This window comes from Lutzomyia longipalpis, chromosome 3 (assembly GCF_024334085.1).
Source record: "Lutzomyia longipalpis isolate SR_M1_2022 chromosome 3, ASM2433408v1".
Taxonomy (NCBI): Eukaryota; Metazoa; Arthropoda; class Insecta; order Diptera; family Psychodidae; genus Lutzomyia; species Lutzomyia longipalpis.
In genome coordinates, this window is record NC_074709.1 from 30,270,448 (window position 1) to 30,283,484 (window position 13,037).

At 34.2% G+C, this 13,037-nt stretch overlaps 1 protein-coding gene across 3 annotated transcripts in view; it reads right to left on the reverse strand.

Moving 5' to 3' along the window:
• Nucleotides 1-13,037, reverse strand: part of LOC129793830 (protein GDAP2 homolog) — a 45,817-nt gene that overhangs the window by 11,515 nt on the left and 21,265 nt on the right. For 2 of the 3 annotated variants that reach the window (XM_055834268.1, XM_055834267.1), the window contains exons 2-5: nucleotides 11,129-11,391; nucleotides 8,987-9,262; nucleotides 4,560-4,909; nucleotides 1,464-1,600 (exon numbers count right to left, since the gene is read on the reverse strand). In XM_055834268.1, the coding sequence (XP_055690243.1) occupies nucleotides 1,464-1,600; nucleotides 4,560-4,909; nucleotides 8,987-9,262; nucleotides 11,129-11,343 (978 nt within the window). In that variant the 5' untranslated portion in view covers nucleotides 11,344-11,391. Of the gene's footprint in view, nucleotides 1-1,463; nucleotides 1,601-1,665; nucleotides 2,288-4,559; nucleotides 4,910-8,986; nucleotides 9,263-11,128; nucleotides 11,392-13,037 lie in introns of those variants that run through there. The other variant, XM_055834269.1, reaches the window with a different exon arrangement.

Here is a 13,037-nt window from a genome sequence, read left to right on the forward strand (position 1 = left end):
CGGAAAAGCGCTGGGAAACCTACGAATTTTCCGATTTTCTGTTTAACCTATGTTGATTTATTTCTCAATTTATAGCAATCGTAGGATATTGCGATTGGTGTCAAATTAAAGCTATATTAATGCTTAATATTATATATTAAAACCATTTTCCAAAATGCACTAGAAGGTGAAAATTCGGAAAGATTTTCCGAACACGCATTTTTCTTTCGCCTCCCATTTCCACAATATTGCATGGGACCACCTGGAACATCCCTTATTTTGTAGCTTTTTTAATCCCCTTTCATTTGGTATAGCACTTGGTGGGGAAATCCACTGGGAAAACTCGCTACAGAATGATTTTCCAAAATTAAGCACATTTTCGCGTTGGAAGAAAAGAGATAAACGATTTCTCCTCTTTGATGTTTCCAGAATGTTCTAAGAATTCCCCTTGAAAAAAATTGTCCATCTCTTTTCTTCCAACGCGAAAACGTGCTTAACTTTGGAAAATCATTCTGTAGCGAGTTTTCCCAGTGGATTTCCCCACCAAGTGCTATACCAAATGAAAGGGGATTAAAAAAACTACAAAATAAGGGATGATCCAGGTGGTCCCATGCAATATTGTGGAAATGGGAGGCGAAAGAAAAATGCGTGTTCGGAAAATCTTTCCGAATTTTCACCTTCTAGTGCATTTTGGAAAATGGTTTTAATATATAATATTAAGCATTAATATAGCTTTAATTTGACGCCAATCGCAATATCCTACGATTGCTATAAATTGAGAAATAAATCAAAATAGGTTAAACAGAAAATCGGAAAATTCGTAGGTTTCCCAGCGCTTTTCCGGGAAATGACCACGCTTATTTTGAACCTTTAATGATCCCCTACAATAATTTAAAACCCAATTTTGGTTACATGCGGGGGACTTACTGTATGTATAGTGAATAACGTTCTTTGGCAAATCTTTGATATATTTTGTATTAAAAAACGTCGATTTTTTTGCACAATTTTGCCCACATTTAGTTAAAAAATTAATAATTATTTGAATATTTGTTAGACTTTGTTGTTAAAGAATATTCAAGTACAAAAGTTCTAAGATTATGTTAAAAAAAATCTCAAATTAATAAGTTCGAAAGTTGTCAAGCTAAAAATTCTTAAATTAATAGGAATATTGAGAATCTTTGAATATGTAGATCTGGAAAAAATTCAACAGCCAAAAATTATAAAAAAAACATATGAAGAGAATTTTTAGAAAACAAATTCTGTTCAAAATATTCTTTTATAGGTATTTGTTAGAATTCGTATAAATATTGTTTAGAAATTTCTCTAACTTTGCAATTTCATTAGTAAAAGTTTTGAAAATTCCTAAATTAAGTTACAAACTTTTAGAAGTTTGTTAGAAAATTCTGAGAAAGATTTTTAGCAAAATTATTGCAAAATTTGACAAAGCTTTTACAAAACTCTCAAAAACTCTTTTGCATGCGAACCTGCATTTGAGAAAAGGAATGCTGTCCTATGTTGAAGTGAGAGCCCAGACCATACCCTGAGCCACCCATTGGTCCATACTCCAAGTCCAGATCACCTCCTTCGAGATCATGGGGGCTCGTATCGGAATCATCATCAGCTGAAAAATGCAAAAAAGAAATATTAGAATTTTTGCAAAAGAAATTACAAAAAAAAAGTCCTTACTATCAAAATAAAATCCGTCATTAATCATTTTCTCCCTTTTCCCTCTCTCTCTCTCTGTTATACAACACTTTCCCGCCAAAAATCTCTCTGCCACGCAAATACCATGACTCGTGATCTTCAAGGTTGGGAGCTTTATGTAGCTTTCCGGTAAAGCCACACACGAAAAAAAAAAACAAATTCTACGCGGGGGAGATGCTTCTGTCGCTTGTTTTGGGTATATAGCCGGTTGAAAATTCCGCCTCGAAGTGATAAAATAAAATATGCGACGATAGCAAGAACCCCACACAGTGTGTTGTCGACAAGCACCAATAGACTGAAGTTTTAATCTCCCATCTCACCTCCCCCCACCTCCTCCCGCGCATTCTTGTCCATATGCAGTAAAATATGAATTTGTGTTTTTAAAGAGAAATGTTCCACTTAAGCTAATCAATGGAGTTTAAAAAGTCACTGACACCCGCACCGAAAAGGGGCTAATCAATGCAATCTATCTCGCGCCAGTCTCCCACGCTCCAAGTACCCGCTAAAAGGGCTCAAAAACATCGTGTCCCAATTTTTGAATTAATAAAAACGTAAAAGAAGAAAAAACCCAAATTGCTGCTCATCTTCTCACTACATACTACTACTACTAATTTTTGAGTTTGCAAGTCTTTGTTTATTTTAAATTGCACGAGCATTTAATTGCTTTATGGGGAATGAATTAAAAAATTTATGTATATGGAGAATTCCACACCAGCTGAGGCTTAAGACGCTCATAGAATAATTCATCGTGCAATCACGAAAGCAATATCCCCCATTGATTTGGCCTGGAAGATTGCAAAGAGCTTCTTCTCTCTCTATACACTCAAAAGCTGATGAGATAAAATTGAAAATTGGCCAAAGAGCCTATGCAGCATTATTAGGTCTGCAGTTAAGAGATAAATCAAAATTTTATGATGTACCTTTCATGTGTTTCTGACGATACCAATGACGTCTTTGAAATAAAAATTGAATTTGCTATTTGGGAAGAATTATTTGAAAGAAAACTTTTTGAACCAAAATTGCTTTTTAGGTTATTTATTAATTTTTGAGACTTTTAATTAGTTTTTGATTTTTTTTCATATTAATTAATTAATTAATCTTTAAACTGAATAAGTTTATCATAGGCCAGATAAAGACACCGGGTCATAAATAAGCAGAGACAATTGTTAAGAATGAATTTTTTTTTGGTCGAACTGGTCGAAAGTATACGATTTATGAAGCTCTAACTATGAATTTATATCTTGTATATTTCTTTCGAATTAGTGTAAAAAATGGAGTTGTTGAAAGCTTTTGAACCTTTAATACCGCTCTTTTGGTCTAAAGATATTGTCGAAAGATTAAAAAAAAATTCGATGACAAAAGTGTTTTAAAATAATGTAATAATTCTATTTACACCTAAAATTAATTTTGTTTCTCGTGCTCGAATTAAATGGTCTTAATTTTCGACAAGATTTTTTGATAACAATCTATTTTTTTGTTTATTAATAATAAACAATAATTTTGTTTATTATGAACAAATAATGAATGAAATATAATGAAATAAATTTTATTCAGTTTTGTGTACATTGAATGTTTCTAAACAAAATTGTTTAAAACTGACAAAAAGTGGTCTAAATTATGATTTCTTCCAACTTCTACATCATTCTTCTATTTGTTTAATGATTTTCAATTGAAAAAATGTAGCTATCGTTTGCTGTAATTCTTTAAATAATATTATACGATTTTAACAAAGACACACTCGTCGAATAACTAAAAAGTTTATATTTCTGACAAAAAAAAATCTCAGAGAAACATTTTGAAAAAAAAAATATTATTCAAGAAAATCCCGAATTCACTAGAATATTTTTTTTATTTAAATAATAAAAAATTAGGAAGCAAATGTACCTCAAGTTCATAATGATGCACCCCTTGTGAAAACTGAATGATCAATTGACCAACATTCTCATGCATTTTCAGGCAGATGCTGCATAATTGTTACTAATTGAATGAGCTTTGTAGGGCCTGAAGAAATTCTTTTTTTTAGGCTAAGCAACAATGAGGAATCTCAATTAAACGTCATGGCTTTGTATAGTGAAGAAGTCTTAAACTAAATAGACGCCAAAGTAAACAATACCGATAAGATTATAATGTATGATTGATACGCTTTGTTTCTTCGCACCTCATTGCATTTTATCGCTATTTCATCACAAACACACACATTTAGGAGGAAGAATTATGCATTACTTTCTTGCTTTTTTATTAAGAAAATGAGAGGAATTTCTTGAGAAAAACTAGGTCTTGAGAAGACCTTGGGTGACCTTGAGAGGTGTCTTGGATAAAATTTAACGAATTTACCCATTTTTTGCCCATTTTTAGGAGGATGAGAAGATTGTAAAATAAATAAACTCACCAGATCTTGATATTTTAGTGTCTATCACGGAAATATTGAGAGATTTCTTTGTGGATTTATCCATTGCGCACACACTTAAAAGTCCTTTTTGAACTGGGGAAAGTTTCCTTTGTAAGGGGAGAAAGGAAACGGCGTCCGTGCCGTTCGAATGCCTGCACTTCCTCACAAATTGACTAACAAATGTGAAATGAATGAGGTAGAGTTGGAAAAAAAGGGAGCAAAAAGACTAATTGTGTGTGTGTCTTCAGTGCTGCGCGTAAATATTTAATCCAAAACCATCGTATAGGGTGGAGGCTAAACTCTCGCTCAAAGAATTGCCTTTGTTGGGGCAAATTGTAAAAAAATGGTTTGCGATGGGTCACCCTGTGGCGGACCAGTGGCCGTGGTTTGCCAGCGATAAATGGCAGTAAATCGCCTGATAAGGCGCGCACAAACGGTAAATCGATTGAGCTTCAACGTAGCGAGCAAATGGCAAAAAGCCCCTCACCTCCGATCATGGCTGCGTGCTGGGGGTTGTGAATTATGCGAATCTGTCTATCGGGATACTGTGGCTCCCCCAGGATACCCCCAATGTCGCGCGGTAGCTGCCACAGGGCACTTCGTTCCTCTACGTGATTCCGTGGGAAGTACAGCGGGGCCAGCACCTCATAAATCCCGCGATCGTGTGATTCCAGGCACAGCACCACCGTCTCACTCTTGTACTGCTCCAGGAAGCGCCGTGTTGTCCGTAGGGCGATGTGAGCACCCAAATCCGGTGGGAAGTTCCTCTGAGCGGAGTAGATGACGCACAAGGCGATTGTCTTCAGTCCGTATTCGTGAGCTTTGTGCAGGACGTTCCTGAAAGAAAAAGAAGGTAAGATAATGATTCTCCACATTTAATTTACCCGCCAAAATGTTCATGCAGAAAATTGCCCCTAAAGGTAGACTCATTTCACTTGAAAAGCAATTTTCCGGAATTTCATATCAGAGATGTGAGTTATGAGCTTATTTAGATAAGAGATAAAGATTATATTTTGTTTAGACTCTTTGGGCGAAGAATGAGAAAATACTTTATATGGAATTTACCTTTAAACAATTTTAAAAGAATTTAGAGATTGTTGAAAAACAACAGGAAAACATCAAGAAAAAAAATTTAAGACTTTATTTTTAAGGATATTCCTTATCTTGGCGGCCTCCCGCTAATAAGGAAAATTTGTGTAAATCCTTAACCCTTCCTTTTCTCATTTATGTACTTGATAACCTTTGGGCAATTTTTGTCACAAACGGGGCGAATTAAGTCAATGGAATTTTCCGTGATTTGCAGTGATTTTGTACTTGAGAGATTAATTATAGTTTTTTAATTTAACTGTTTATCTGAAATTTTTGAACTGACTTTTTTGCCCCACTTTGTATTTTCTCTTCCTAAAATTTAAAACTTAAGACAAGAAATTAATCATAATCTCTAAGTTTTTTTCTTTTTAGAGCTTTTAAGACTTTTTCTTGCGAATTATTATACTACTCACAAGACAAAGAAATGCTGTAGGTAATTGAAAAAAGACAGAAAGAGAGAAGGAAAGAAAGAAAAGAACTTATCAGTCTTCAATTTATTCTTTTTCCGTCAATATGTATTTTCTTCATGAAGATACTGACTGAGTGCAATATTTATTTTACAATATTTATCCGCGTGCAGAATGCAAAATCTCTGAATAAATTCCAGTTGCATTTATAATTTATTGAGCCTGCATTTTCTTTATCTTTTATCTATCGAGATCACTGCATTAGATTTCCATCTCAGCTCTGATTTTTCTTGTTTTGAAATATTAAAATTCACAATTTGTGATTTCTTCAACATAAAATTGCATAAAATTACCCCTTTTGAATTTCAATGAATATAATTCTAATTTTATAGGTACTATTTTGCTTCCAAAGCTCATTTCTGCGGCTCATGATGAATTTGTTGGATCAATTGCACAATTGTGTTTAAAAATAAAAAGATGTCATTTGAAAAGCAATAATTCTTCCTCTTTAACAAATTCATCGAATTAAATTGCGATTCTTATCGGGATAAATGGGAAAATTGGCGGAATGGATGGGGGAATATAATAGCATGGGTAGTTGATTGTTAGCCGGTAGCGGCAATTTAATTGCATTTTGCTTCAGTTAAATCTTTTTATTTTTTTTTCATGTGAAAATTCCATTGGAAATTGCACCACTTTTGTACACGAGGAATGTGCTTTTGCGAAAGAATGGGGCAAAATGCTCTATTACGTATAAATTTCCTTTCCTGTGCCATACTGGTTGCCTTTTCTGTGCATGAATGGAAGTTTCGATTGATTTTAGAGCATTAATTGCTCAAAATTGATTCGAAAGATCTACTTTAGGGACTTTAGCCAGCACGAAGGCAAAGGAAATTGCAAGGAAATACGACAAAATGATGGAAAATTGAAGAACTTTGATACAATTTCCACTTTTTGGGACCTAAAAGTAGAAATGTATGTCCTATAGAACGATTTGCGCCCTCTAGTGTTTCTAAAACGTTCAAAAAGACGTAAAAATGAATAATTTTGAATTCTTTGCATATAATAAATTTTATATTTCATATAAACCTTTTCCCATTTGTTGGGCTTTAGAGAGAGAATCGAATTGCAAGTTAATTTGCATATCAAAGATTATTCCTAAATTGAAGTGCGGCATCCATGGAAAATCCATTGAATAAATGTGAATGGAAAATTCTTTGATCTCTGCAAATTTGTGTGGGTGTCAGGGGAAAATTAGATAATTTCATTGAGAACACCGAGTGGTACCTATATGAAGAAAAAAATAAATGATAAAACCCCCAACCACCATACATTCCCCTCTCACATTTCCACTGAACATTTTCCCACAATTTTCCCAGAATACGCAGTGCAATGAACTTCGCAAAAGCTCACCGAAGCTTCTCGAGAGAGAATTTACTTTTTTTATTTTTTGCTGCTAAAAAATCATCATGTCCTTGCACTTTGTAACCTTCATGGAAGGTTTTTTTTTTTCATATAAAAAAGAAAAAATTTCCGCAATGCAATAAAAGGTGTTTTTTGATGAACATTTTGTGCAATATTGAGAATTTTCTCATTATAATTTCCCCCCATCATTATTTTGTCGCGTGCAAAATAGCTTGTAAGCGGGTATAATTTTCTCCTCGCAAGATGCAATTAATTTATTTTGAATAATTTAATTTATGTGACGTAGGTTTTGTTATTTAATTTCCTCAAGATTATAATAGCATGGAATTATATACATTTAAAGCTCAAGAGCTTTCTGCTGAGAGAGAATTAAAAGGAAATGCATTGAGCTTTTATTGATATAGTTGGTGATAATTATATTACTTGCGATAATATGTGTTGTGGTACTAGATGGCGTGAGTTGTCTATCACAAAAAGAAGCTTTCTCTTTAAATATTAAATTACGTTGAAAAATATATAGATTCAGAAATTAAATTGGCTTTTTTAAGCAGAAAATATGTAAAGGTTTTTTCAAAGAAAATCGGTGGAAATAGTTTGTAAAAATTAATAAATCTACAAAATAATTTATTAAAAAAATTAAAAGAGAGCTCATTTAAAATTAATTCTAAATTAAATTTACGCGTCCTGTTTCTAGCTTTTAGTGATATTTGTGAATCATTCAAATTGAATAAACTCCTTTAATCATCTGTATGACTTTTTGGGTTTCTTTTAACCTTTGGAATGCGGAGGCCTTGGTAGTTACGTAGAATGCGAAGGTGGGGTCGTTGAACGACCCCAAAAAGAAGGCCAATTTTCTCCCAAACTATACAACCTGGAGTTGTCGGGTTAGTGCCTATAGATTCCTTATATAGTCCTCTTGCACCCTGCACCACAAATTGGCCGCCCTAAAATACTTAGAAGGAGATATTAGGGAAAAACATTTTTCAATCATTTTTCACAATTTCTTTTTGAGAAATTTGTCAAGAAACTGCAATTTTTTTTTCACTCTTCCCCACATTCCCCTAACTTCCCGCAACGTGATAAATGGCAATATTTCTCGAATATTCTTTATTGTTTTGCACATTTACATGCTTCTAATTATGTTTTATGTTGTTTATGCTCTAAAAAATTTTCCGCAGCATGACCGTTACACCAATTTTTGAATTCCCTTCTTCTACATTTTCCTTAATAACTTTTCTTGTGGTGGTCGGATTGAGCTGAAATTTTTACACAACCTCCTCAGATAACCAAGGAACTTATTTCCAAAAGATGGGAATGGTATCTTTTATATTTATGGAGATATAACACGAAATATAGCGCTGGGGTCGTTCAACGACCCCGCTCCGCATTCCAAGGGTTAAATCTATGTTATTTTCTCTCTTGAAATTAAGTTCATTTAATTTTAATTATTTAATTTAAAAAAATAAAATGAAGCTTTAAATTTTAAAAATGTTTTTTAAACGAATGGATAAAAAAAAACTACCAAAATTTATTAAAATTGAAAGGGAAATTTAAATGAATTTTAAAATATTGAAAATTAATTTGCAATTTTTTACCGAAAATTAATTATTTGCAACAAATCAATTAAATGCGCGGATTTCGTTACAAAGTGCAACGAAAATACCTACTCCTGAATGTACCTACAATGTATGTAAAGTATATAACTTCCGTGTATTAAGTGGGTCAACTTACGACGTCACACGGAATTTATTTTCCATTTTTCTCCCATTTATCGTTCCCTCGTTGCACAAAATATCATCACGTTTGACGTCACTTTGCCTGGGAATTCCCAAGAAAACTCTTTGGATGTGCATTTTCACCCGGAAATCGTCACATGGGATGCACATAAGCGCATAGAATTATGTATTATACATATTATATGTTGCACATGGGATGAGCCAATGTGGTCAGTGTGGGATAAATATTTGCAATGGGTGGGTGGGAGGCGACTCACCTGTAGCAGAGATGAAGTGTATTCTCAGCTGCAGTTTTGTACTTGTCACTGTAAATGGGTCCCACGGTGTGGATGACGTACTTGGCGGGCAAACTGTAGCCCTTTGTGAGGCGCACTTCACCTGTCCGGCAGTACTTAATGTCCTGCTGCACGGCTACACGGAGTTCGGGTCCAGCACGCCCAAGGATGCGGTCAGAAATTGAATTTCTCTCCGTTAGTGTTTCATCCGTTGTATTTGTAATGGCATCCACTTTCAGCAGTGAGATATCACCATCCCTTCAGAGCCAAGCAGCAGCAACCACGTGGGGGAGGGCAATGAAGCGGGAAAAAATAGAAAGACACAAACAGAGAGAATCCATTAGAACCACCGACCTATTGAGCAATGAAATGCCAACTGAAAAAAATGGAAGAAAATGCGAGGAAAAAAAAACTTTAAAGGAAAATAAAATATTTTGAGGTGTGAAAATGAAGCCCCTTCTCCAACTGTTAGTACGAGACCTCCCACAATATTCTGAATCATTCGTATAGTTTATCAGCAGCAGCAGCACAAATACATCTCATGGCTGAGATTGAGCTGCATTTGTTGATTCACCCACCAAAGTGCAACACTTCCTATATTTCAAAATAGTTTGCATGTATTTTGCATTTATTTAAACTTCTATCATTGCCAGATTATGGCTTTGGCAATAAAATCAATAAATTGAATTTTAAATTTGTAAAAATTTGATTTTAGAATTATCTTTTCATTGATATTCGGTCATGATTCAGGGGAATCAAGAGAATTTTGCCTTTTATGAGGAAGCCTATTGTTGTAATTAATTTAATAATCTTTCATGATGATTTAGAGGCCTGAAGAAAGTCTTAATCATTCACGATATTTCGTTCTGAAAATTATTTAAAGAATGATCATAACTATGATTCAATTGTACAAAATTATTTTCATTTAATCATTGATTTTTTACAAATAAAATATAGATCAATCAAAAAGCGTTTAATTAAATAACTATCAAGCTTTAAGCTTAAACCAGTTTATACCAAAAAAAATAATTTTTCATTAATTCAGAGCTTTCTCCTGACGTCTTTGATGAAGAAAAGCGTCCAAAGAATTTATTCAATTAATAAGAAAGTAAATAAACTTCTAAGCTAATTCTTCATTCCTCATTTCTTCACCTCAACATGTGTGTGGGTGTGTGATGAATTAAACTAAACCGTGTGCCCTAAAAATATCATAAACTGAATTATTTATTCATTTTATTGATTTACAAATTCCAACAGAAATTATCAACACCTTCTTGTGTGTTTCTCTTGTTCATATTCAAGAGCAGGTGATGTCGGCCTGGTTTGGGAACATTGACACGGGATCTGTGTCAAAGATTAAATTATATATTGTTTTGTTTATTAATCAAAAGCTCTTTTTTGGTGACAAAATCCCCAAAAAAAACCATAAAAAGCACAAAAGCTCTTCGATATGTGTTTTGTTGAAAAACCGTCAAAAACAATGCGGAAATATTCATAAAACAATTTAAAAAATCGAGAGACATGAAGGTTCCAGAGGTGAATGAGGTAGAGAGGGAGGTGGGGAGGGGTGAATATGAGAAAAAAAGCTTTCATAGAGTTGAGAGAAAAAAAAGAATTAATCAACTGGCACGAATCGATGAATGAAGGCTGAATTGTTGGGTATATATTAAGTCTTACATAGGATGGCAATGTTGAGGGGGGGGGGGGAATATTATGCAAAATGCTATGTGTATATCGCAGAATGGGAGCTCATCTCAATCTGCTGCATTGGTAACGCGTTCTCTGTGCAAGAGATAATTTTCAATTAACATGTAATTATGACAAATTCACCTTGAAACTCAATTTGGGACAACAAAATGAGAGACATTGCGCGCAATGTTTTAGGAGCAAATATTTAGCAGATATTTGGACTAAAATAAATTTAATAAACAAAATAAAGCAATAAAGCTTTTGGGGGCACAAGAACCAACACAAGAAAATAGAAAGAAAAAATTGTGATGTGGATGTAGGGGAGAAAAAAAATCCAATAAAAAATTTTGATGAGAATTTTTTCTTGATAAATTTGTGAGAGGAGAGCTTTTTCTTGAAAGCTCCTTGAATTTTCATTATTTTTTTGGGCTTTACCACAGAATAAGGCGCTCATTGATGTGTTGGACATGAGGGAAGGGGCTGAGCTTGTGACGTGGCTGATCCACAATGCCTGAGTAGTCGGTTGGTCGGTGCGAATGCATTTGCCGTTGACCCCACCGTGGAAGCGAGGATAGTGAGATAAACTGGCTGAGTTCGCCGATTGTTGGTACAGCAAAGCTCTCAAGTGTAGCCTCGTAGACGAGCCTCATGGTCCGTCGTTTTCTTTAATCTTCCTTGTGCCTTGTCACAAAATCTCTCTGCAATAGGATGGATGGAATATGATGGTGCTAGCAACATCCTTTTTATCCACAAAATCCCTTACTCTACATACAAAAAAATACTTCTGAGGTAATCCCCATTTTGTACGACATCCTACACACACACACACCGAAAGCACATTGATACGCCCATTCAAACATTAAGGAAATTTTGTAGCTTCAATGGGATTTTCCAGAAAGGTTCCCTTTTCAACCTCCTTCTTCCTTCCCAAAAATATCCTTTGAAATCAATAAATTTAATTTTTGCAAAGAGAATTTTTAAGCTTTTCTGCGATAGTTTTTAAAATTATTTATAAAAGAAAGATTTTGATTAAAATTTTTAATCATGTTCTAAGCATAGCAAAGAACCTACTAAGAACTTTAAGAAAAATTAAGCTTAAAGCTCAATCAGAATCTATTATCTTCTAGAAAGGGTTTGAAGGATTTATAAAAGCTCTCTGCTAAAGCTCATAGAACCTTCAGAATATGTTCTAAGCATATTAAAGAACCCACTAAGAATTTTAAAAATAGAGCTTAAAGCTCAATCAGAATCTATTATCTTCTAAGATCTTCTAGAAGGGAGTTGAAGGATTTACAGAAGCTCTCTGCAAAAGCTCATGATCTATATACCTACATAATATAACAAATTAATACCCATAGAACCTTCTGAATATTACGTTGTTGAAGAATAAATCAATAGGAATTGTTCGTAATGTTGCAAAATAAGGGAGACATTGTTATATTATTTCACAATTTACGACAGAGATACAGAGCAACAACATTCATGCATTTATAAAGCTCCCAAAATCCCAAGGAAGGCGGGCGGGGGAATGGGTGCATTTCCGACAATATATACATACATTTTGCGACAACAACAAGGCTCTTGCTGAATTTATACATTATCAAAATGCTCTGTGTATTTGAACAACCAATTGAGACATTAAGCTGACTGAGTGAGGTGGAGTGGAAAATTCTCTACTATACATATCTTAAAGCTCAACTTCCGCATATATATATTACATTGTGTGAAGTGGGGTGGAAAATATATATATTTACATACATTTTGCTATAATAAATTAAAGTCAAAATTAAATTAAAAGATAAAATTATTAATTGCTTTTGAGTGATAAATAATAACGTAATTTTCTGCAAATTATCGCCATCTAGTGGGAATTTTCCCCTCCGTATTGCTGGAACATTGGCAATTTGACCTTTAGTCGTTGAAATGAAGCATAAAAGAGAGGTAAGTAGAGGAATTTGATCCACCTGGTGATTCAGCAAAATCACAAATGTATACAAAATCAATTTACTTAAATATAATTCTCGGAAATCATTTCTTGTTATAAGAAAAATCCGCAGTTTTAGCATCACATGGGGCGGAAAAATTAGCAAAACTCCTCTCCCACCCACACACACAGTGATGACCACTTTGTGCAAAAATTCTTCTACTTACAACGACGAGAGAATGGCAAAAGTGATAATGGAATTATGGCTAAATGAGGAAGACATATCCATTTCCCAGCAATTGGTGGGTCTTCCGCTCTTGGGGAGGTCACCCCTCCCTCACCTACGGAAGCCCGGCATATCTCTCTGGTACTTCCCACGTGATTCTTTTTTTTTTGTTGCTCACCCCTCGGGGGTAGTTT